Genomic DNA, 25470 nt, shown 5'->3' with positions numbered 1-25470 from the left:
CGGCCCACCTCTCAGAGATCGGCTTGTTCAGGCTTGGCTGGGTTTGCTGTCTCTGGGGCCTGCCTGAGAGGCGAGAAGCTCTTGTCCCTAAAAAGGGACAGCCTTTCAGGACTGCAGTGTGGGGGGAGAGGGGTCCCAGGACTTTCTGATGGGGCTGTCAGCCTGGCCTAGGGGGGACATTCTCCCACAAGCACTTTGCACCACAGGGAACCTGGGCAGCGCGTTAAAGTTACACAGCACGGTGGGCAGGGGGCAGTGTATGTCTGTCAAAGGCGATTAAAAGTAAGCAGAGTCTCTCGCCCAGAATCTGCTTGGCGTCCAGGAATTCCAGGAATGGGAGTTGTTGCCATTTCTCGTGCCGTGTTAGGTGTCCGCTGAATGAACGTACTGGCTGTGACATACTTTATTTCAAGTCTTTCTGACTTGGGCTTCGGGTGGCCAACAGGCTGCGGGTGGTGTCGACAGCGGCATGTGCCGCCCTCGTCTTTCCTGGTATAAAGAAAGGACCTTTCGGGGCGCCTGGGTGGCTCAGTGGATTAAGCCGCTGCCTTTGGCTCAGGTCATGATCTCAGGGTCCTGGGATCGAGTCCCGCATCGGGCTCTCTGCTCAGCAGGGAGCTTGCTACTCTCTCTCTCTCTCTCTCTGGCTGCCTCTCTGTCTACTTGTGATTTCTCTCTGTCAAAATAAATAAATCTTTAAAAAAAAAAAAAAAAAAAAAAAAAAGAAAGGACCTTTCTGTTTGTGAGGGGCTCTGTAACGGAGACTTCTGTTGGCCACCACGAAACAAACATTTGTGCAGCCAGGTGAGGCGTTAGCGGTGGTTGCTGAGGCCAGTGAGAATTCCAGCCAGCCCGGTGGCCCGAGGAAGCAGGTGGAACAGCCTTGCAGAGCGAGCGGAGCACCGCGCCGTTAGCATTCACGGCCATTCAGCAAGTCAGGGCTCCGCATCGTAAGGTGCAGCTTTAGTCTAGAAAACATCGACTCTGTAGGTGAGCAAAGATGATTATCTCCAACTTGAAATGCATTTAGAAAATTTGAGAAATCCCAAAATCTTTTATAAAACCGAGGTCGCTCCTCTGTGATCGTTGCGTATCATCACTGTGACCACCGTTCTTTGTCATGGTTTTGAGACAGGAGTGGTGGCTCCGTCTGCTGCGCGTCTGTTTTGCATCCTGTGTGTTCACTTGGCATTAGGATTGTGAACATTTTCTTGAGTAATCCGCATTCTTCAAAAACCTGATTTTTAATGGGATTTAATGCTCTGTCCTGTGTCTGTTTTAGTATCCAACTCTTTTCTTACAATTAGGGTTTTGGTATTTTGTAGCTGGGGTCAAGCTCTCTTTCTTCCCCGGACCTCATCTGACACTCACGGCAGCATGTCCTCAGTGATGCTGTCTGAGGCGGCCAGTTCTGATGGGAGCATTTGCCGACAGGAGCCCAGCAGCTGCCTCTTGGCCACATTGCTCGCCTGGGTTTACAGTCTGTGATCCCTCGTGGATGTGTCCCTGCCAGCTGTGGTGCTCAGAAGCCTAGGCTGTGGCTGGGCCCTGCAGACCTTCCCCTGGGGCTGCTGCATCGTGTGTCGGTGTGAAGGAAGCTGCTTGCTTGGGGGGGCGGGTGCCATCAGAGTGGGGGTCCGGGAAGACGGCCTGAGTTCAGAGGCTGAAGAGCAGAGTGAACAGTTCCTGTGGGCGAGCGGGTGGAGGTCAGGGTTGGTTCTCTGTAAGTCTGACGAGATTACCGGGTCACTTTAGCATTTCTCTGCTCTGAGCGAGGCTTGAAATGGGGGTGAGGACTGGAGCTCCCTCTCAGGGAGGGCCCGGGCCGCAGGGCCTGCTCCTCCGTTGTGCGCAGCAGCGGCACCTGGGAGGAGCCCAGCGCTGAATGCTCGTGGATCTGGCCGTGTGCTCGCTTCCTCGCACGGGCAGAGCGCGGCAAGGCAGGGAAGACCTCGACCCCCAGAGTGCGGGTCCCTCGGGCTTCCTCCCGCCGCGCCGGTCGGTGCAGAGCCTGCCCCTTCGGCGGGTCCTCGTTCATCCCAGCCTTCTGTTGTGTCGCCCTGGTCACAAATTTCCGCTGGAGGTGGAATTTACTTGCAATAAAACAAACCCACTTTAAGGACAGTTGAAGGAGATTGGACGAGTCTACACGGCCACGGAACCGCTGCCACAGTGCATGCAGAGAACGACCACCGCCCGCACACGGTCCCCGTTCTCTGCTGGCCGTCCCTGTCCCTCAGCTCAGCTGCTGGAGGGTGCGGACCTCTCTCTGTCGCTACTCGTCAGACCTGACCTTCTGGGCCTGCACGCACGTGGGGTCATACGCGGCGTGCTCTGTCCCCTGTCCTCAGCTCGTGCTTCGGAGCCGCAGGCTGGCACGGGCTGTCCCTGTCTGTGCCAGTCAGCACTGCTGGATGCGACCCCCCAGGGGGCTTCCCCCACCCATACAGAATTCGGCTTGTTTCTAGGTTTTGGCTACGACAAAAACCTGCTGTGAACATCTCGGTGCAAGTCTGTGTGGATACATGTGTAGTTCCCCTTGGGCAAATAGCCAGGGTGCCATGGTCGTGTGTCTGCGTGTGCTTAACTTGACAGAGACCCGCAGACTTTCCCCAGAGCGGTTGTGCCGTCTGTTCCTCTCGTAACCTGAACTTGCTGTGTGATGGGTTTAATTGGTGCGGCCTGCGTCACAGGCCCTGTCCGCCGTCTGTCGTGTGCTTGTTGCTCACCTGTGCACCTTCTCTTGTGAAGTGTCTAAACTTTCTACCTGTTTTTTCATTGGTTTGTTTTACTGAGGTGTAAGGGTTGTTTTCTTTATTCTGGACACAAGTCCTTTGTTAGATATGTATATTCCAAATATTTTTTCCTAGTCTGTGGCTCGTCTTTTCATTTTCTTAGTGGTATATTTTGTTTGTTTGTTTGTTTGTTCTTAAGCAGTCTCTACCGAGCGTGGGCTGGCTCTCATGGCCCGAGATCAGGAGTCCCGCGCTCCACTCCCTGAGCTGCCGGGCACCCCTCTTAGTGGTCTCTTCCAAGGAACAGAAGTTTTTCATTTTATGAAGTCGAGTTTACCCATTTTCATCCTTTATGGTTAATACTTTTCTAGTGTGCCATCAAAGAAATTTTTTTGCCAACATCAAATTCATGAAGATTAAAACAATTTTCTTCTAGAGGTTCTCTAGTTCTAGCTTTGCATTGACGTCGGACCCATGTTGAGTCACACCGTGTGTATGAAGGTTGGTAGTGGGTGCCCACACCCTCCCGTGGCATCCGTTCCTCTAGCTTCATTTGTGTTCCCTCCCCTATTGAAGTACTTGGCCACTATGTCTAACGTCATTTGGCTGCATATATACCGTGGCACTTTTATTGCTCGAATGGATTTTACGTGTTAGTTCTCTGAAGGCGACCCGAGATCTTGCAGTGCTCTGACGTTCACGGTGAACGTTCATGTGCGTACCTGGCTGAATTATTTCTTAATTAAAAAATCCATTACAGGTGCCTGGGTGGTTCAGTGGGTGAAGCCTCTGCTTAGGGCTCAGGTCATGATCTCAGGGTCCTGGGATCGAGCCCCATATCAGGCTCTGCTCAGCAGGGAGCCTGCTTCCCACCCACCCCCGCCTGCCTCTCTGCCTACTTGTGATCTGCCTGTCAAATAAATAAATCTAAAAAAAAGAAAATCCATAACAGAGATATGACAAATAATTGTAATAACCCGGACCAGACACTGGGCTGGAGGGATAAAAATGCCGTAAAGACGATTACTAGGTCAAGTGACAAAACTGGAGCAGGGGTGACGGGTTGGATGAAAGTTTTGTGTTCATGTAAGTTCATGGAGTTGACAGTTGTGCTGTGACAACATAAGAGAATGTCCCTGTTCTTAGTTAGACACACTGAAGTGTTTACGAATGAAGGACCTTGACGCATATGATTTACTCTCAGATGATTAAAGAAGGGTGTGTGTGTGTGTGTGTGTGTGTAGAAAGTGTGAACCATGGAGCAGGTGTGGTTAGGTGTTCACAGCAGCTAAGTCTGAATAAAGGGGGGTACCGCTTTTGCTACCTTGAAATTACTTATTTCCAAATGGTAACTTCTTTCTTTTCAAATAAAAAGTTAAAAAAAATCCATTACATCAACTTGTTAATATTTGCATTTTCCAAAAAAGTAGGATTAAATGTATTAAAAGAGCCATTAGTGGTGATTTTTTAAAAACTAGGTTACAGTGCTTATCTCGTTTGAAATGTAAATAGAAATTTACTTGAAAAATAAATGGCCATTTTAGATGTAATCTACTCAATTTTTAAAATATTTTATGATGTTGGCTTATGTTGCAAATTCTCTGTCTCTGAAATCCAGCTATGAGTTCTGTTGGGTAAATGGGCCTATTTGAAATTTTTCTGTTGGTATTTTCTATTTCTTACAATATCTTTAAGTGCCAAGTTTGATGTGAGTAATTTAAGATTATTAAGAGCCCCATGCACAAGATCCCTGTGTATGTCTTAGTCAAGAAGACGGGGTCACTATTAAGTTCTGGCATCCCTCCAGGGACTTAATGTCAACACAGCTGTGTTTCACCAAGTACTGTTTTATATTTGATCCATTTCTGCCACAACAAAATGAATAGAAGAAGCCTTATAATCTGCCAGACACAGATGATCTGTTCTAGGGCAGAAACGGGAAAGGATTTAGAGTGAAATCAGTGCAGCCAGTAGGTTCTTGAAAAGTGATGCTTGCTTGATCTGGTCAATGAGAGCCATCCTGTCCATTTACCATGGTCCGTGAGAGCCATTTTGTCTCCTCACAACGGACAGTAAGAGCCATCTTGTCCACAGGCCATGATCTGTGAGAGTCATCTCGTTTACTTGCCGCGGTCAGTGAGAGCCATTTTGCCCACTTGCCGGGGTCATGAGAGCCATCTTGTCCACTTGCCTTGGTCAGTGAGAGCCTTTTTGTTCACTAGCTGTGGTCAGTGAGAGCCATTTTGTCCACTTGCCATGGTCATGAGAGCCATCTTATCCACTTGCCTTGGTCAGAACCATCTCGTCCACTTGCCATGGTCAGTGAGAGCCATGTTGTCCACTAGCTGTGGTCATGAGCGGCATCTTGTCCACTTGCCATGGTCAGAGCCGTCTCGTCCACTTGCCGTGGTCAGTGAGGGTCATCTTGTCCACTTGCTGTGCTCAGTGAGGGCCATCTTGTCCACAAGGGGGACCCATTGATGTTTTATCTCACCACTTGTCCCTCTGAGCATCTTGACTTATTCACTGTCATGGTCAGTTCTTCATCTCTACTCACACAGTGAAGTTTGTACATTTGCTCACAGTGTATTCTGTGTAAGTAAATCTTATTACAACCTGGATTCAGACCACATCTAATTTAGTCTTTTCAGTTCTGCTGTTCTATCTGTCCTGTTCCATGTTCCTATCATTTGCTGAGTACGATCTAAGCTTATGACATTGTTTTCTAAGCTTTCTGATCTCTCCAGAATCTTCTTGGTGGGTAGGGCCATCTTGAATCTTGCCAGGATTCATGCTGGTGTTTTCGTCAGGTTTCCCTGTGTTGCATTGTGTCCGAGTTCATTGTCTTTGACCATATTAACTGTGCTGACCTCGACAGAGTGTAGTAACAGTGTGGATGGAGCTCCAGCCTGTGGTTTAAAGCTCACACTCATTTCACAATGAGGACAAAATAGTTCTGGGTAAAAAGCAAAGCAATGGAAAAGAGGGTTATTTGTCTCTTACCTGTCATTGGGTGTGACCTTGCCTAATGGATTCTCCTGAGATGCACCTGCTCCCCAGATGCCTCCTTTCTTTCTCAGGGGCCAGTGGAGTGGGTGCATGTACGTAGCTCTCATTAATGGTGGTAAACAGGCACTTGGGTCGAGTCCTGCCACCTGTGCAGGGACTCTCCTTCCCAAGCCCAGTAATTACCAGTTCAAGGACCCTTGCACTGACCTTCCTGGGCACCTCTCAAGAGAATCAAGATTCAGGCACAGAGCAATTTCTTCTGCAGGAAACAAGCAGTTTCTTTTTAGAGAAAAATCTGAAATGAGCAGCTCTAAAATGCTTTTAGGAGATTCCCAATATTAACATTTTAAAATGTAAATCTTCACAGTGATAGAAAGTTGTGTTTTAAAGTTTCATTTTTCATTTTATATTTTCTAACTTTTTTGAGATCTCTAGGCCCCTTTGGGAATCTCTAGATTCCTGGAATTTGGACATATTCCTCCAGCCTGTGAGTGAACTTGCAGCATCCAGACAGTCTTTGCTCTTAGGGGCTCCAGAGGTTTTTCTGTTGGCACCAGTGACAACAGCGTGGAGGGGACTAGGAGGTTGTCTGGCAATCAGGCCGACTCCAGGCTGTGGAGGTTTGTTGTGCAGGGAAGGAAGGACAGAAAGAAGGAATTCAGAATGAAGATGAAGCATTCTTGCATAAACTCCAGTTCAGCCTTTTGCCCTATTTTGTCAGAAGCCAGTTCTTTTTTTTTTTTTTTTTTTTAAAGATTTTACTTATTTATTTGACAGATCACAAGTAGGCAGAGAGGCAGGCAGAGAGAGAGAGAGAGGGAAGCAGGCTCCCCGCTGAGCAGAGAGCCCGATGTGGGGCTTGACCCCAGGACCCCGGGATCATGACCTGAGCCAAAGGCAGAGGCCTTAACCCACTGAGCCACCCAGGTGCCCCAGAAGCCAGTTCTAATGTGTTTCAGCTTTCCTATTTGTCTGCCCCTAGAAACTTGCCCCTGTCTACCTGCCCATAATTAAGTGTGCAGAGTTTGAGGCAGTTGGGAAAATACGTGCCATGTAAGAGCGGTCTGGGCGAGGGAGAACAGGGGTAGCAGAGTGACTCCGGCAAGACGAGGACAGCGGAGCACAGCACGGTTCTATCCAGCCATTCAGGAAGGACCGGGCGCCAGAGAGAGAGGGATGGCGTAATCTGTGATGGGCGTCACAGGGCCTCCGAGATGTGATCGAAGCCAGTGAGTTTGCCTGAGAGGCCCGGCTTTTCCTGACACTGAGACCTAGGACAAGCTGCTGCTTTTGACCTTCACTGAGAGTGAAGGTCACTTCTCCACTTATCTCTGCAAGAGGCAGTGAACTTCTCACTGCTCTGTCTGGAGCCATGCTGAGGGCGGGGAGCCTAGATTCATGGCCCTTTGGGTGGGTACCGAGAGGCAAAGTGCGCAGGTAGCTCTCCGATGGCCTGTGCTGCTGTAGTAGTGACACTGATGCCTTCACCGCGTCCTTCAGAATAACCGCACGCGGTTTGCGGATGCGGCAGTGGACGACTCTTGGTTCATGGTTTTGGGTATCCAGCTAAAAGCAGCTCCACGTCTGTGGACAGTCATTTCAGGGGGGGATGACTCAGTCTTGCTGTGACTTTGAGAGATGACCACTGTGGCCCTCTGCCCCACCCTGTGAGGGGCCATCCGGGGGCTTCCTCAGGAACCCACGGGGCGCTGCCCGACAGGTGGCTGCTTTGAGTTCAGGCCACGGAGCAAGGTCATGGTCATCTTAGCCTGGAAAGGTTTCAGAGGAGTTGTCTGTGGTGGGGTTTGAGAAATCAAAGTGAGTGAAAAACAGCAGCAAAAAACTGAAAATAAAAGCACACTTAGGGATGTGAGATGGCAGCCGGGTGCTGTCTTTCCCCCCGCCAGCCCCTCGGCTCCTGCTGGATTCTTTCCTTCCAGAAGGTAGTTGGCTGGTCTGACCAGCATTTAGAAAACAGGACCAGTTGCCAGTGGGGCTTGTTCAAGGGTATGATGACCAACACATCAAGAATGCCTTTAAGTTGTGATTCTTACCAGCAAACAGATGCACAGTTTGTGTCCGCAGGTGACAGCACCTCTCTGGGCGGAGGTGGGTTTGACTTCATCTGGTCCGTCTGGCACTCGGTCCTGCAGCTCTCGCCTCTTGGTGGTGTCCTGCTCGAGTGTCAGCTCCCAGGGTGACCCCCAATTCTGTGTGTTGCCCCCTTGACTCCGACGGGAACCGGACCCTCTCCTCTTGTTCCCCAGAGAGTTCTCCCCAAGGAGACCGAGCGCGGGAGTGATTATTCACGACGTTGATCCGGGGATAGGATGCGGCTTGAAAGATCTGGGTTCGCAGTTTGTCAGGGACAGACAGACGACGGGTGTCTGATGGTCTCTGTGTTGGGGGCGGCTGTCAGTAGAAGTTTGCCCCTAGGAAATGGAAGTGGCCGCTGGCTGGGCTTCCCGGGGACTGAGCCCACACTGTTCCGAGAGCAGTCAGGCCTGCGCCCAATCAAGTACGCCGGTGAGGACTGGCCGAGTGTGAGGTCTGCTGGTGGAGAGACTTCAGGGATGCTCTGTCTGCTGTGGTCATTCCTGGATGCCCTCCGAGGGGGGCCTCCCTGCTCAGGTCTGCGGTGCGCAGTGCTGCTTCCTTTCAGTAGGAGAGTGGAAGGCGGGGGGCGAGGGCAGCCCTGTGGCATAGGTCAGGGCTCTGGGTTCTCGCAGTGCTGCTCCCGCCATAAATCAGAATCCTCCCCATCCTGGCCTTGAAGGCCAAGTTCAGATTCTCTCTCTCTCTTTAAGATTGTATTTATTTATTCGACAGAGAAAGGTCACAAGTAGGCGGAGAGGCAGAGAGAGAGAGAGAGAGAGAGAGAGAGGAGGAAGCAGGCTCCCCGCTGAGCAGAGAGCCCGATGCCGGCCTCGATCTACCTGAGCCGAAGGCAGAGACTTAACCCACTGAGGCACCCAGGCGGCCTCTCTCTTTTTTAAAGATTGACCTATTTATTTGAGAGAGAGAGAGAGAGAGAGCACATGTGCAAGTGGCTGAGGGAGACAGTGGACAGTGGCAGAGGGGGAGGGGAGAGAAAATCTCAAGCAGACTCATGGCTGAGCATGGAGCCTGGTGTGGGGCTTGATCTCACGACCCTGAGATCATAACCTGAGCTGAAATCAGGAGTCGGATGCTCCACCCACTGGGCCACCAGGGCGCCCACAGATCCTCTCTTAGAAGTGGGTTGTACACGAGACTTCTGAAGGTGATAGAAAATGTCGGTTCAGTTTGGTGGCCGCTTGCAGCCAGGTGCTGTCCTGGCCCGTCCCCAGCTAAGGTCCGGCGAAAGCCTCCACCTCTGGCGTTTCTCTTCAGCCAGCCACTGGAGGGTGCGTCTGGTTGACGGGCAGTCTGCTGGTAGGTCATTAGGGTGGCATTTCTCTGGGCAGACACTCAGGGGTGGAACTGGCGTGGATCCCAGGTAGGAGGCAGGGTCACCAGCGGCCTCGCCCGGCCCCTGCTCCTTTTCCTCCCGGCTCTGAGCTCGCCTGCCTCGCCCCAAGTCTGCGTGGGTGCTGGGGCGCCTATTCTGGGAGTTAACAAGAAAGAACAGTCGGTTGTTGCTCCGTGCTGGCCGCCTGGAAAGGAGTATTGTAATATCCTGTCAGGTCGCCGGTGCCCTGGGTGAGCCGGGACAGGGAGGTGCACTTCCCCTTCTGTGCCGTGTGGGGAGGGTTGGCTGTTGGGGGCTTACCGGAGGGGTCCTACTCCGCCACTCCCGGGGTTGGGAAGAGCAGGGGCCGGCCCCGCACGTGTCGTGTCGCTACAGGGCCTTGAAGTAGGGCTTCCTGGCTCTGGGGTGGGTACTTTATTTTCCTTGTCTACAGTTTTCTCAGGTGATGTTTTCTGTAAAAAAAAAAATTGTCAGGATATACCTACTTTTGCTTTCATTGTCCTAATTAATGTCCTGTAGCCTGAAAGAATGACATCTGCCTCCTCGGAATCCGATAAGAGATTTAGTAAAGCTCCCTCCTCCCCCTTCTCTTGGCCGCTGAGCAGGACGTGCGTGGTGGAGGCCCGTGGGCAGCGCGGTGGCTCTCCCCGGAACCCCCAAAGCCATGCTTCCTCCCTGGCCTCACCCTTTGAAAAAGGTTCAAGTATTAATTGAAAGGACGCCCCCCCCCCCCCGTGATTATTAAGGCAAAACAGCTGCAGACCTCCTGTTGCTTTGGCCTTGGGTCATTCTAGCAAGTCAGTTTGTCGGTTCAGAGTGTGTTTGGGCTCCTGGACCCTGCGGAGCTGTCCCATTGTCAGAGGAGCACGTAGGGCAGAATTTCTGTGCCCGCTCGGTTATCGCTGAGGAGAACTCCCGGGAGGCAGAATTTTGATAGCGTGGACTTCGCCTCGACGCGTCTGCCCACGCGGTGGAATGTGTCGTCACGGGAGCGGTGGGGCGGGTGCCCAGGCCAGGGCGGGTGGGTGATTTCATCAAAGCAAACCCCTCTGCTTTGTGTCTTGTAGAATGTCGTTCTTTCAGGAGGCTCCACGATGTTCAGGGATTTCGGACGTCGACTGCAGCGAGACCTGAAGCGCGTGGTGGACGCGCGGCTGAGACTCAGTGAGGAGCTCAGCGGAGGCCGGATCAAGGTAGGGGCGGGTGGGACGGGCGCGTCAGCCTGGCCGCTTCCGGTCCTTCCCGCCGCCGCTCCCCTTCCCTCCCGGGATGCCCCCCCCCCCCCAAGCACAGCTGGTCTCCCCCATGCACGGCTGGTCCCTCTCCATGCACGGCCAGTCCCCACCCCCCATGCATGGCCGGTCCCCACCCCCCATGCACAGCCGGTCCCCCCCTCCCTGTGCACAGCCAGTCCCACTCCCACGCACGGCCAGTCCCCTCCTGTGGACCAGTGGCCGGGGCCTGAAAGAGGAACAGGTTGGTTTCTCAGCTGCTCGGTGAGACTACATTTGGGGATTCGCTGCCTGAACTCCTTCCAAGAGTGTAGCTTAGGCTGACGGCCCCTGGGCTGGCCACAGCCCCTTGGTGCCCACGCTGACCCATGGCTGCCGGCAGTTTCTCTGTCTTACAAGAGATGAGGCCTGTTGTGTGACGACCAGCTTCCAGGGAGAGGGGTCCGTTTGCAGTGAGGGTCTTCCACGTCCTTTGCAAACGTTCTCATTAAACTAAAATAACTAGCTGTAGCAGCGAGTTTCTGTGTGTGCCCCTCTGAGGTCATGTTCCGGATGCGCTGGTGTGTTCCCTGAGCTTCCAGGCGGGACCGGGCTCTGGCGTGGGGAAAATGGGAGCGAACACGCACGCTTCAGCCCAGCAGATCGTACTCTTGGTGAAGGGTCACTTCTCACAGTGGTTTGGGACACTTGATCTAGCTCTGTGGTGCTAAAACAGCTAATTTGTGTTGTAAAAAAATACGAGTTGGGTTAATTGCTTGGATTGTTTACTGTTTAAAAGGCCTTTAGCCTCATGAGCGCCGCGCCTCCTTGACCGGGGACCTCGTCGGCACCACTGCGCCGGGGTGGGGGGCGGCTCAGACGCTTCCTCTCAGAGGCCACATGCGGCTGATCCCCACGGAGGGACTCGGACACAGGGGACGGGCCTCGTGCCAGTGGTGGGAGGACGCTCCACTGCCGGCTCTCGGAGCGGGTGTCTAGTCAGCCGGGAGCTGAGTGGTGACCCATCGTGGGCCCTGGCGGGTGACCGTGCGCCGTCTGCTTTCCAGCCCAAGCCCGTGGAGGTCCAGGTGATAACGCACCACATGCAGCGGTACGCCGTGTGGTTCGGGGGCTCCATGCTCGCCTCAACGGTAAGTCCTCCCCAGGCCGTTCCGTGTCTCCTGCCTGTGCCCTCTGTGGGGCGGGAGCACATCCGTCCGGTCCCGGGTGGGTGGAGCGCGCCCGCACTGTGCCTGGCACTCGGTCCCGAGAGCTGAGATCCGTCTCGGGTGTTTCCCTTGCGCAGCGAGCCCCTGCCGGTCAGGTTACAGGCGATACGGCAGGCGAAGTTCAGACGTCACCCAGACGCCTTGCTTTAGTCATTAATTCCTGTAACCATTTCACGTGACAACTCCTTTTTCTCCTCAAATTTGCCAGTAGCTAGTGAAATGCTAATTCCGGGGAGCGTGTCGCTGGTGTAAGGGGGGCCGAGTCCATTTTAAAGAAATGAAATAAGGTCCCAGTCTGTAGCTCGGGCCTTGGAGGGGCGCGGAGCTTCCTGCCGGGGCCTGGCTGAGGGGTGGGGTGTTGGGGCAGGACTCTCCGGCCGGTGTCCTGGGGTAGGACTCCGACCTCCTTTCGGAAGGGTCTCGAGATCCCCTCGAACTGCCGCCCCGCAGCCCGAGTTCTTCCAGGTCTGCCACACCAAGAAGGACTACGAGGAGTACGGCCCTAGCATCTGCCGCCACAACCCCGTCTTCGGAGTCATGTCCTAGCGGCCGCCTTGCCATGGTCCCCCGGTCACGTCGCGCTGGTGAGCAGGTGCCGTCGGGGCTCGGACGAGACCGCAGCTCCTGTAAATAGTGGCGTTTGGTGTCGATGTCGAGAAGCGTGCTTGCGTCGCCGAGTGCATGAGCCAGTCCAGTGCACGTCACCCGTGTGCCCGCTGTCCGATGGCCCTTCCCCTCGCCTCCGTGCCTCCCCAGCTTCTAGTGGGCGAATCCAAGTCTGGAGGAATTCACCTGCGACTTGAAAAATCGCTAGGAAAAAAAAACCCAGAAGATGACGCAAAATAGTCCCCCCAGGAAAGAATATGGGGCTGCAAATCCTTTTCCTCCCGGCCTATTTTTGTAAATAAAATGTTATAAACTTGAAATACAAATTGATGTTTATATTTCCTATCATTTTGTATTTTCTGGTATTTGGTACAACTGGCTGAATCTGAGCGCGGGTAGATGCTGGTGTCACGGAGTGCCGTGAGAACACGTTTTTCATCGTGGGCATGTTCTGATACGTGTGTAGGCAAACGAAATCCAACAGCAGACTTTTTTTGGCCATGTTTGCTAGAAAATGATTACACTTTGTTGGAGTGACATGAAGTTTCAACCTTAAACACTGTCGTATGAGAATCATTACTGATAATGTACCTTCCATTTTCCTGTTTGAACTTTCTGGAACTGTTTTATAGAAGACGCTGGTTTGCTCTTGGTTGTGTTGGGTGAAATGCTGCCTTGCACCCTTGTAATAAAAGCAGTTAGACTCTTTATAAAGATTTCCTGTTGTGCTGTGCTGGTCTTTCGGGTGTCCGCTCTGTGCCCAACTGGCAACTGGTGCCAAGCTTGCGGAAGGAAATTTCCCAGATTGAAGAGGACTTCCTGTCTTCAGTGACCGCTGCATCCCGTCCGGGAGTCCAGGAAGTGCCGTGGGATGGGTTTTGGGGTCAGGGTAGGGCCAGAGTCTCTTACGGATTCCCAGCAGCCCTTCCTGGGAGTTCAGAATCCTTGCCAGCGGCTTCTAGTAACTGCTCCGACGTTTGCTGAGTAGATCGCTGGCTTGAAAGGTACTTGGCTGAACTGAGACATTCAGTGTTCTCCATTTTTCGTGTGATACTGACATTACTTTCTAAACTGGTGCTTATGGTATTTGTTCTAAGTCACGAAGTAGGTTTTATTCTCTGAAAATTTGCCTTAAGAAACATTTAGTTTTGTTATTTAAGTTTAGAAGCGGGTATGAGAATAATAATGTCAGTTCTCCACTCAGAGAATAGTGGGGGAAATGTGAGTTTTCCATGCTGTAGGCAGTCCCTGCTTGTTCTTGAGGAATTGTCAGTGACCCCAGACCCTTGGTCTCCCAACGGGAGAGTCTCAGACCACTTGGTTCTTGGGATCACTGGACTGTTTCAGTTTCTCCTGGTTTCTCCAGCCACGTTCCTGCCCGGTGTTCCAGGCCTGTGTGTCTGCCTTCATCGACATGTGGAAGCAGGAGCACTGCGTGTGGTGGGACTTGGCTAAGTGCAGCTGCACGTGACCTGATCTCAACAACACGCTAAGTCGGAAGGACTGTGATCCCTGATTTCCAGGTGGGAAACTATGGCTGAAAGGGATTCAGCGCATGCCCACGAGCACGGCTAGGAGGCAGAGCGTGACTCCGTCTGTTCTAACGTGTGCTTCCTCCGTCCTCGTAAGAGGAGGAGGAAGACAGCAACCGGGGGGGGACGGTCCCGCCCGACGGCAGGAGTCTGCGGAATGAATTCCATTAGATACCCGAGTAAGAAGAGTCTGGAAATGGCCGTGGGTAGGTGGGAGTATTTCCCCTCGAATCCAAATCCCTTGGTAAGGAATGTGTCTAGGAAGCTACCCATCTAGGACTTGGATGTGGAAGTTTTCATTTTCTTTCATAATGCTTTGCCAGTGAATGTTTTGTCACACGGATCGATGTTGTTGTATTTCACAAGTAAGATACAAGAGTTGTTCGACGGAGTGCCTAGAGCTATCGTGGGCCCATCGTATGTGTTCCGTAAATTCCGGCCGTTGTCCATCTGTTCCCGGGCCCCGGGAGCCGTGCTCATCACAACTGCGTTAAAAAATACTTTCGGTGGGAGAGGAGAATTTTAGGTTCATGAACTAAATGGCCTTCAGAACTTTCATTAAGAAAACATATTTTAAAAAGCTCTCTGTATAGAATGGTAGCATCTAAACTTCACCCGGGTTTTTCTCGGTATTAAATTGCAGATACAATTGAGTCACTTTTATTCATGTAAAAGCCACCCTTTGCTGGGGGTGCGGCTGCCGCCTTCCCGCCGAGCCCCGAGCGGTGAGCCCTCCTCCACCACCAGCACGCGATGGCTTCGGTTCCGGTGACACGGGTTCCGTGGGCAAACGCAGTCGAACGCACTGAGATTTGGTATCACCGCTGATCTCGGCGCAGGACGGTGCCAACATCCTGGAGTGAGCAGCCCCAGCAGGGTTCCCTTTCCCGGGAGTGCTCCGGCTGTGGATGAAATCCACATTGAGCCATCTTCTCACCCGGGCCCCGCTGATGCCCTGTGCCCTGCCCCAGACTAAGGTCCTTGGAACTGGGGGACTGATGTTTGCACCCCGAGGACCTCCTGACACCTGGCACAGGGTGAGCGCCCAGTAAATACTGAACCGAATTCCTGTTCACATGGAGACTCCCTGCCTGGGGTTTCCAGGCTGCCTGAGCTCCGTACTGAGAAGTGTTCCATGTTCAGGGAAGCTTGTACAAGAGCTGGTTGTAATGTAATGTCCCAATTAACTATCATTACCTTAAGACTTGCAATGATATTAAAATCTAGCTCTACATAGTGACCCCGATAGACATCCCATGTACCCGGAAGGTGGACGAGGGATGCCATGGCACATCTCAGAGCATCCGCACGGTGACCCACGAGAGTCCAGTGGAAGAAACTGCCCCGCAGACCCCTTGAAGACCGAGAGTATTTTATGGTGGTAACAGCGGGTTCATTCTTCGACTTAACTAATAGGAATTAAGAGCTCTCATGTTACTGAAGCACCGACCGTTGTGTGATTAATTCCTTCTTTACGATCTCTCCATCCTATCTCATTTGTAAAAATTACGGTTGTGCCAAACAGGCTTGGGAGGTTAATCAAGTGCACAGCTTATTGAAAACCACATGAGAGACCCATTAAGAATATTTATCTTTTAAATAATTCTTTACTTAATTGAAGAATATTTCATAATGTTTCCTTTAAAAGTTGCTGTCAGGCTTGTTAAGTAGAAATATAAATTGATTGGCAAAATAATTGTATGGGCCCCTAATTGGCAATTATGTCAATTTCACATGGTCAGATGGAAAGAAATCTTTTTTTTTAATAAAGATTTTTATTTATTTATTTGACAGAGATCACAAGTAGGCAGAGAGGCAGGCAGAGAGAGAGGAAGGGAAGCAGGCTCCCTGCTGAGCAGAGAGCCCGATGCGGGACTCGATCCCAGAACCCTGGGATCATGACCTGAGCTGAATGCAGAGGCTTAACCCACTGAGCCACCCAGGTGCCCCGGAAAGAAATCTTTTTGAAAAGGAGAAAAGAAACTATAGCTTGATATTGGTATTGTGAAAGGATTTTTTAATGTTGGGATGTTCGTTCTTACTACCCTGTGTTAAGTCTCAGAAGGAAGCGGTTTATTCCCTGGTTGACTTCTCAGGTTTTACCCTTTTGTCTTTAGGCCGGGCTGCTGTGGATGATTTCTAACTATGTGTGTGCACACCTTAATAAGTGTTATTAGTTTAGTAGGATTTGCTACTAAAAATTTGAGAACTTTTTAATTGATAAAAAGACTGTAACTTTATTAAAAAATTAATCATTACAAACCTAAGGGTTTATAATGTCAAAATATAAACGATATGCTGTGGCCATATTTTCAATATTCAGGGATCAGATCAGCTGTAATAATTGATCAGAGCTCCATTTAATTCACCCTTGGCCACAGATACATTCTGAGTAGTTTCCCACTAGACCTTCCTTGACCTTGAGTAATCTTTCTTCCTGCTTCTGGGTCGTATTTGGCAGTGGTGCCCGAATGCTGGAGGGTGTCAGTGAGGGTGCTGTGTTGTTGGCTTACGGTAGTACAGCGGAGCCGGGGGCCCGGGGCACAGAACAGGTCGTCTGAGATCCCGAGGACACAGCCCGGTGGTGCACCCGCTGACCATTGGTCCCCTGAGTCCCAGGTTACTTCTCGAAGTGCCTGTGAGCCATGGTGTGCCAGCCAGGGCTGCGGTGCAGACGGACTGGAACGTCCCCTCCTGGGGGACAGATAGACGTTAATTACAGAGTCAGATTGTGACCGACCACGGCGGGGCCCTGGGGGCCAGGTGCCGGTCTGCGGGCACATAGGGCTGGAGCCAGCACGGGAGCCAGGGGGTGGGTTGGGGGCTCTGAAGGAGCGGTGGGCAGCCGAGTTCCCAGGGGTGCGTGGAAGCAGGTTAGTGAAGGATGGTGGGGAGAAGGTATCCAGGAGGCGGTTACCGTGGCAGTTTTCAAGGCAGCGCTAATAGCCTGGCGTGGAGGGCAGCAAGGAGATGAGGGTGTCCGAGGCAGGGCTGGGGGAGAATTGTGGCCTTTCTCTCAAGAATAAAGCACTTAAGCAAGTACAGGGGGGTTCTCAGATTTGTGCAGACATGCCTGGGAGTCTCTACCAAGAGCTGTAGCTTTTCCCGAGTCATGGGGTGGACCTGGAACGGTGGGGTGTCAGAGGGGTGGTGATGTGAGCTGGACGGGAAGGAATGCTTCTCTGGAGCTTGGGCTCGCGAATGGGCAGCTCCGGAGAAGTCCGTGTGAGACCAGACGGCCTGGGAGGCTCTGCCAGGGAGGAGAAGCTGGAAGCTTTATGTCTGAGTCTGTACAACAATGGGCAGAGTCGATTAGGAGTGTCCAAAGGGAGTCAGAAAACAGAATGGCCAGATCCTGTGATCTCTAGATGAAGGTAGGGAGCAAACGTTTTGAAGTTTAGGGATAATAAAATACATAGCTGGTGGATGTGGTTTTCAGTCTTGAAACAGAACACTAATTTCTCCGGCTGTATTTAGAACTAGCAAGGTCTTTTTGAAGCCTCAGTGTGGTGCTCTTTTTCTTTTGCAGAGAAATCTACTGTGATATTTAAGAGTGATCAAAGCATTTTGGATAACATCACAGTGCAGAGAACAGACTCCTCATAATAATTAGAAATAAGCTAGCTAGGGGCACCTTGGCGGCTCAGTCAGTTGAGTATCTGCCTTTGGCTCCTGTCATGATCCTGGGATCGAGCCCCCCATCCAGCTCCTTGCTCAGTGGGGAGCCTGCTTCTCCCTCTCCCACTCCCCCTGCTTGTGTTCCCTCTCTTGCTGTCTCTCTCTCTTCCTCTTTCTGTGTCAAATAGATAAATTAAAAAAAAAAAAAAACAGCTATCTAGAGAAATAAATTCTGAGCTGTACCAGTGCCAATGACTAACAGATGCTGTTCCACCAATGGGTCCCTCTCAGCTGGGCTTGCATATGAACTTGGGGTTCTGACTATTCAGCCGTTTCCTTGAACTAAATTAGTATGTTTTAACATTCATTCATTAGGTCTTACGTTCACAGTAAATTAAATTTTATAGGTAATTGAAACACTATGGCATAGAAATGCCGCTCTCAAGCTGGTGCAGCCACTCTAGAAAACAGCAGGAGGTTCCTCAAAACGTCGAAAATAGAGCTACCCTACGACCCAGCAATTGCACTACTGGGTATTTACCCTAAAGATACAAATGTAGTGATCCGAAGGGGCACGTGCACCCGAATGTTTATAGTAGCAATGTCCACAATAGCCAGACTTTGGAAAGAACGGACATGTCCATCAACAGATGAATGGATCAAGAAGATGTGGTATATATACACAATGGAATACTATGCAGCCATCAAAAGTAATGAAATCTTGCCATTTGGGACGACGTGGATGGAACTAGAGGGTATTGTGCTGAGTGAAGTAAGTCAAGCGGTGAAAGACAATTATATGATCTCCCTGATATGAGGAATTTGAGAGCCAGGGCAGGGGGGTTGTGGGGCGTAGGGGAGGGAAAAATGAACCAAGATGGGATCGGGAGGGACACAAACAAACTGAGGGTTGCCGGGGGGTGGGGGTAGGGACAGGTGCGTGATGGACCCTGGGGAGGGCGTGCGCGATGGGGAGTGCGGGGAAGTGCGTAAGCCCGATTCACGGACCTGAACCGGGGGCTCCTTATCCGTTACACGTCACTAAAGACAGTAACACAAATGCCGCTTTCTGAATGAGGGTCCGAATGTTCGCATCATACGGCACTCAGCCTAAATGTCCCTCATGCCGAAGGTCAGCGGCATTATAGCTTTCTATGGAGCTTATGTCCTGGTTGATGGACTGTTGGATAACTTTTTTTAAATAATTAGTTCTTAAAAATTTTTATTTTTATTTTTTTTACATAATTTTTACATAGTTTCTGCTCCCAGCGAGGGGCTTGAGCTCATGACCACGAGATCGACCACGCTCTTCCGACTGAGCCCGCCAGGAGCTCCTTTTTCATTAGGTTTTACTGTTAATTGCGGTGTAGGCCACGCGCACGGCCACTCCGGTTCCGGGCGTCCCGCGCAGGGCTCGCCGCGCCGTGGGCCGGGCTCCGCCGCCGTGACGCACACGCGCCGCCGCCGTGACGCACAGACGCCGCCGTGACGCACCCGCGCCGCCGCCGTGACGCACAGACGCCGCCGCCGTGACGCACAGACGCCCCCGCGGAGACGCACAGACGCCGCCGGGGAGGCGCCCGGAGATGCCGGCGGTTCCCACAGCCCCGGCCGCGCGCGGCGCGGGTCCGGGCCCCGTTTCTCCGCGGCGACAGCCCTTTCCCGAGTAGGGGTCGAGTAAGGACACGGTGCTGCCGGCCGAGCCTTCGCCCCCGGTTCCCTCCGCACGAGGCCTGCGCTCGGGGCGCTCCGAGAGGACGACGGTGTCGCGGGCCTGGTCGCTCCCGCGGGCGCGTGTCTGTGGGACGGCGGGGAGCGGGGACGGCGTTCGTGTGCCTTGTTTTTGTTTTTGTTTTTAAAGATTGTATTTATTTGACAGACAGAGATCACAAGCAGGCAGAGAGGCAGGCAGAGAGAGGAGGAAGCAGGCTCCCCGCTGAGCAGAGAGCCCGATGCGGGACTCGATCCCGGGACCCTGAGATCATGACCTGAGCCGAAGGCAGCGGCTCAACCCACGGAGCCCCCCAGGCGCCCCGTGATGTGTTCTCGTCGGGTGACTTCAGAGGCTGGGTCAGCTCCGGGTAGCTCCCCGGTTAGCTCTCGGGTTAGCGCTCCGGGCAGCGCTCCGGGCAGCCGCTGGAGCTCAGATTCGGAGCCCCTGCCCTCCGGCCTGTTTATGTCGCGACAGCATCTCTTCTGGAGGATGCAGAGGAAATGCAGAGGAAAATTTAAAACGAAAACTGCTCTCCTTCTAGACCGGGAGAAATAATTTGCCAATTATCGGGACACTGTAAGGCGTGCGCTCGGCGGGGACGGCGGGGCCGCAACCGCAGGCGCGGGCGGGGCAGCCTCTCGGCGGGAGGGGGGGGGGGGGGCAGCCGGGCCCCGCGGGGGGCCGTGGGCGCGGGGATGCCCAGGGCGGCTGACCGGAAGCAGGAGCCTCCGGACCGGTCGGGGCGTGGATTTGGCTCTCGCCCTTGGCCCCAAGTCGGAGGTCGGGGACGCCGGGGCAGCCGGCCGTCGGGGGCTGATGGCTGCGGGTCGTGGGCTGGAGCGCTGTGGCCACGCGCCTTCCCCCCACCTCCGACTGAGGCCCGACAGGGAGAGGCAGGCCCAGTCCCCCGAGCCGTCCTGGGGGCTCCTGCTTCCAGCCCGGACTATGCCCCCGAGTTCTCACGACGCCCGTTGCCGCAGCGCTGCGTCCCCTCCGAGGAGCGGGCACCGGACCAGCAGCTCCCGGCCGGACGTGCGCGGGGTCCGCGCCGCGGTGCTCGTGGGCTCCCGCGTCTTCCGGCAAAGCAGAGGGGAGGAGAAACATTCCGATGTCTTAGGGGGAGCCGTCACGCTTCGTGATGAAGATGAGCAACGCCGTGGGGCTGTCCGCGAGCCTCGTGCCGCCGTGGGGCGCTCCGGGCACCGCTCGGGGCACCGCTCGGGGCCGCGCGTTCAGGGCCGCGTCCTGCCGCGCCCCACCGCCCCGCCGCGCTGAGCGCCCCGCGTCGGTCACCGTCGGTCACCTGTCGCTGCGGCCCGGAGAGGGGCCCCGCCTCTGCCCTGATCCCTGGGCCGCGGCAGCGTCCTGCCCGGCGGACCGGCTTTGTTCGCCTGGGGCCTGGGCCACACGGTGTAGGTGACCTCCAGAGTGGCTGGGCACGGAAGGTCGGTGCCTGGTGGAGGGTCGTGGCCACGTCCCTGAGCCGAGGACTTGGGGCCCCGTGAGCTTCCCTGGTCGGCAGAACTCTGTGCGTCACCACACCCGGAGGCCGCGAGGGGGTAGCGCCGTCCACAGCCCTGGGCCGGGGACAGCTTGGAACGCCCTCGCCCGCCTGGAGCCTGTCCCTTGGCTGACGCTGAGTGTGTCTGTTCACTGTCCTGAACCGTAGCCATGAACGGGACGGGGTTCAGTGCGCTCTGGGAGCCCTTCCAGGGAATTGCCAGAACCGAGGGTGGTCCTGGGGATCCCCCGCCCTCCGAAGCCCTGCAGACCTATTGACTAGACTGTGGTCCAAAGCCCACGAATTTCCAGGAAGCTATTTGCCCTGTCTCAGAATCACCGCTGGGCGGGAAGGATGAAGCGTTTATGCATTGCTCCTGCCCCCCACCTCCCCCACTTCCCCCGCACCCTGCTGCACCCCTTCCCTGCTGGTACAGTTTGTCCCTCAGGGTGTCTGATTTCATGCATTTCTGCAATGAGGTGGGTGAGTCCCTGAGCACCAGCCGGTGAGCCCGGGGCCAGGGCAGCGCAGGGTGTGGGGGGCAGGTGGGCACGCTGGTCCCGGGGGTGTGTGTGGGTTGGGTGCGCTGGTCCCCTGGTCTGCTGGGCCACGCAGGAGGGGGCCGGTGGGGGAGCCCCGAGGGAGGAGCCCGTAGCACAGGCGTGTGGACACTGGCACCCTCTGCTGGGATGGGCAAGGGGCCAGTCGTGCTCTGGACGTTGGTCACGGTGGAGACTGGGGGCTTAGTTTGATTTTTAAACTAAATAAAGCTGCTGCCTCCGTGAGCAGCCCCTGCAGGTAAACACGACTGGTAAGTAGGGCCTCCTGACTTCCACACACCTCCCGCCTTTCATTTTGTCCCCGGCTGGGCTCAGACCTGGGCACACACACGTGAGGCTTAAGGTCAGCGCAAAGCCGTGATCTGGCTTCTGTCACAGTTCGCCTGGCACAACTTTCTTCATTGTCCAGTAAAAATGATAATCCCTGCAGGGTTCTTCTTTCTGAATCACTCATTTATTAAAACATGTTTAGTGTTTGTTCACGATGGACAAATTCCCGTGGCCTCTGGAAAGTGTGTTGTACATAGTCCTGCGTTCTAGAATCATAATCTTCATTTATTGAGAGTGTGTAGTACATAGTCCTGCGCTCTAGAATCCTAATCTTCATTTATTTTTTAAACACTTATTTATTTATCTGAGAGAGAGACAGAGAGAGAGCGCACGTGCACACAAGCACACAGGGAGACGGGGAAGGAGAGGCAGAGGGAGAAACAAGCTTCTCGCTGAGCAGGGAGCCCGATGCGGGACTCGATCCCAGGATTCTGGGATCATGACAAGAGCTGAAGGCAGAGGCTTTAACCCACTGAGCCACCCAGGCGCCCCTAGAATCACAAACTTTTTTTTTTAAAATTTATCAGGCAGTGTTCTTGGAATCAGGCCTACAATACAGTGAGTCAGCACGTCCACACAACACCCAGTGCTCTCACAGCACATGCCCTCTTAGACCCCATCCCGTGTCCCCCCCCAACCCCCGCCCCGTCCCCCTGCCCACCTCCTCTCTGGTCACCACCAGTGTGTTCTCCAGTTCAGAGTCTGTTAGAATCACAATTCTTAGCCAGGGTAGAGATTGATGGGGACAGAAGACCGTGCAGCTTGTGGACCAGCTGATGGCTTGGGGCCCTGGGACAGAGACCGCATTGGGCACAAAGCCCCGCCCAGCAATGGACCCACTTAGTTTCTCCACTCAATTTCATTTTCCTTTTGGTCAGGTACAAGTTGATTATCCAGGCTCCGGGGTCACCCTGGGTTATGAAGTGTGTCGGGAAGAAGCTTCTTCCCCCTGCCTGCTGGGTCGGGGGTGCCCTGTTGGGTAGGTGATATCCGGTGGGTGGTGTCTCCAGGTAAGTGGCTCGTTCTCCGGCCTTGGAGGAAGGCAATTGGAATGCCCAGCTTGCTTCGGGCTTCCTCAGACCCTTACTCTTTTTCTTCTTCTTCTTTTTTTAATCTTCATTTGTCCCCAGTCTAATGCTGAGTATGTTGCCTAATGTCCTGGGTGGGTGCGTCTGACTTCTGTGTCTGCAGTGGCGAAAAGCACATGGGGACGGGCTGAACACGGACCATCGGGATCCTTTGTGCAGGGACAAGAGAGCTGGAAGAGAGAGATTGTCGGGGAGGAAGTAGCCGGCCCGGCCGTGCCCGCCATCAGGAGGGACACACAGATAAACGCTCGTGCCAGTATCAAGCTGTAGGTTCTGTAGGATCCAATTCTTTGAACAATTTTAGAAATCAGAATGTTACTATGAACCAGGACTAGAGAGAACCCAGGGCAGCTGAAGATCGAGGCCCATGTTTACTGTTCGACTGAAGCATAAGACGAATCCAAGGGTAAGAGCAAAAAAAAAAAAAAAAAAACCAACAAGAAGTAATTTAAGTGATTCTTATTCTAGAAGTTCTGTAACCTCTCCTCGAGGGTAAGTAATGATTCCTATCAGGCAAGTCAGAAACTATGCCCATTTCATGAATCTAATTATTTATAAACAAGCTTTCCAGGGATAGGGAAGGTTAGTTAATCGACCTAAATTTTTTTCCCTCCACATATTTATTGGGCTGATATAAGGGTGGAATTTTTATTTGCAAATAAAAGAATCTACCTATTTTTGACCGCATGTGACGGAAAACTGCATTGTTGGTAGTTTTAATACCTTTTTTTTTTGGTTTTTTGGTTTTGTTTTTCTCCTGTAGCTAACCATGGCTACCATCAAGCTTTCCCTGAAGACCTCAGGGACCCATGCTCCCTGCAGTGTTCCGACCTTCCAGCCCTAGATTGAAGCTCCTGTTTTCCTAGCCCAAAGTGGTGGCTGGAGCTCCAGCCGACACCTCTGCGTTCCCGCCAGCTGGTGAAGGAAGTGATAGAAAGAGCATGACTTCTCCCTTTTCAGGATACCTCAAGGAAACGCCATCCCACACCTTTAGAACTTGATCACATGGCAACAGCTGACTGCAGGGGGTGGTAAACAGTTATTTAGCTGGAGGGCCATGGGCCTCACTAAGAATCAGTGGTTTATTATAAAGGAATAGGGAAGTGTTGGGCAGTAATGAGTGGTCTCTGGCCACAGCTGAGTTGAAGGATCAATTTTTATAGATTTCTTTGTAAAAATAGTGGGCTGAGGACTCTAGGGACAACGGTGCTGAGCCTTCTTCCTGGCCTGTGGGCTTCCAGGCGGCCTTGCCCTGTGGTCTCAGGGGCGCTGACATCCACTCCGTTCCCCAGGAGTCCGTCTGGCCAGCCTCCAGGTGCACTGAAGGTTTCCGGGGCTCTTTTCTTTGATCTTAAGGAAACCTGGCCCTTACCTGGATGGTGCGCAGGGCTGGCGCTGAACTCCTGTGAGCACAGCCCCCTGGGAGTAGGAATGAGACCATGGAAATACCGAGAGGAATCCTTCATTTTAACCTCAGAGTTTCTTTTCTTGTTCTCCCCCCACCCCCTGAACATTTATTGAAGATTTTTATCCCTTCTGCAGTAGGCACAATTGTAGAATGGTCCCCAAGATATCTTTTTCCCCCTTAATTTAAAATCAATTAATTAACATACAGTACATCATTAGTTTCAGAGGTAGAGGTCAGTGATTCGTCAGTTGCGTGTAACACCCACGCTGGGGGCGGGGGGCTTTGATCAGCAGGAGTGGGCTCTCTCCCAGCTCTGGAGGCTGGAGGTCTGAAATCAGGTGTTGGCGGGGCCATGTGCCCTCTGCCAGCTTCTGGTGCAGGCTCGTGCTCCTTGGGGTCCCTGGGCTGGTGGCTGCATCCCTGCAGTCCTGCCGTCTTCCCTCTGTGTGTCTGTCCGCACGTGTCTCTGCTCTTACAAAGACACCTGTCCGGGGCGCCCGGGTGGCTCAGTGGGTTAAAGCCTCTGCCTTCAGCTCGGGTCATGATCCCAGGGTCCTGGGATCGAGCCCCGCATCGGGCTCTCTGCTTAGCGGGGAGCCTGCTTCCTCCTCTCTCTCTGCCTGCCTCTCTGCCTAGTTGTGATTTCTCTCTGTCTAATAAAAAAATAAAATAAAGACACCTGTCATTCTGAGCGAGGGGCTTACCCTACTGCAGGGTGACCTCGCCTTAACTTCCATCTGAATTTCATCAGCAAAGACCCTGTTTCCAAATGACGTCCCATTCTTAGGGACCAGCAGTTGGGACTTCAACCTAGCTTCTTGGAGGACACGGGTCAGCCCGTTACTGCACACATCCACGCTGGGGGCTGGTGCCTCCCACCGCCCCGCTCTGCCAGACTCTGTGGTGCTGGCGGACGGCACCTGTTCAGACTAACCCGGCTGTGCACTAAGTAGGGGAATATCATTCCTATACACGCTCCAGCTTTTAAATTCTCTGCTGGTTCCAGCAGCACCGGGAGGGATCTTGAAAAATGAGAAGGAAAAGAAATTGAAAGATCCAATTTTCCAAAAACTCTTGGATGTGAGGCCTGGACTAAAAGACTTGGCTCTCCACATGATTGTCCAGAGAAGACTGGGTCCTTGCCGCACACAGGGTGCTCCTTGGACTGGAGGCATCAACGTCTCCCAGGAATTGGTGAGCCTTGTGGCCTCCCAGGTGCTGCCCCAGACCCACCAAATCAGACTCTGTGCTTAACAGGGTCCTGGGTGCTTTGCGTGCACAACCACGTTTGGGAAACAGGTCTAGAAGAGCAGAGCGGGGGAAGAAGGGAGAGAGGCCGAACCTCACATGCTTTGATAATTCCAGCAAAGCAGGATCCCTGGCTAAACTCGGAGAGGCTGCTGATTTAATGGTTGAGAAGTTCTCATGGGAGTTGAAGGGAAGAGAGCTGAACTGGGGCAGAGTGGGGAGGGAGGGGG

The 25470-nt window shown here is 53.2% G+C and overlaps 1 protein-coding gene across 2 annotated transcripts in view; it reads left to right on the top strand.

Annotated features, from left to right (window-relative positions):
• The window catches only part of ACTR3B (actin related protein 3B), a 74302-nt gene extending 61345 nt beyond the window's left edge, over nucleotides 1–12957 (top strand). For both annotated transcript variants that reach the window (XM_059396043.1, XM_059396042.1), the window contains 3 exons: nucleotides 10263–10388; nucleotides 11474–11557; nucleotides 12086–12957. In XM_059396043.1, coding sequence (XP_059252026.1) covers nucleotides 10263–10388; nucleotides 11474–11557; nucleotides 12086–12181 — 306 coding nt within the window. In that variant the 3' untranslated portion in view covers nucleotides 12182–12957. The remainder of the gene's footprint in view (nucleotides 1–10262; nucleotides 10389–11473; nucleotides 11558–12085) is intronic.
• The last annotated feature ends 12513 nt before the right edge of the window (nucleotides 12958–25470 follow it).

Source organism: Mustela nigripes, chromosome 4, assembly GCF_022355385.1.
Source record: "Mustela nigripes isolate SB6536 chromosome 4, MUSNIG.SB6536, whole genome shotgun sequence".
Taxonomy (NCBI): Eukaryota; Metazoa; Chordata; class Mammalia; order Carnivora; family Mustelidae; genus Mustela; species Mustela nigripes.
Note: the sequence above shows the minus strand (reverse complement) of the source record. Positions and strands in the feature narration are given on the sequence as shown.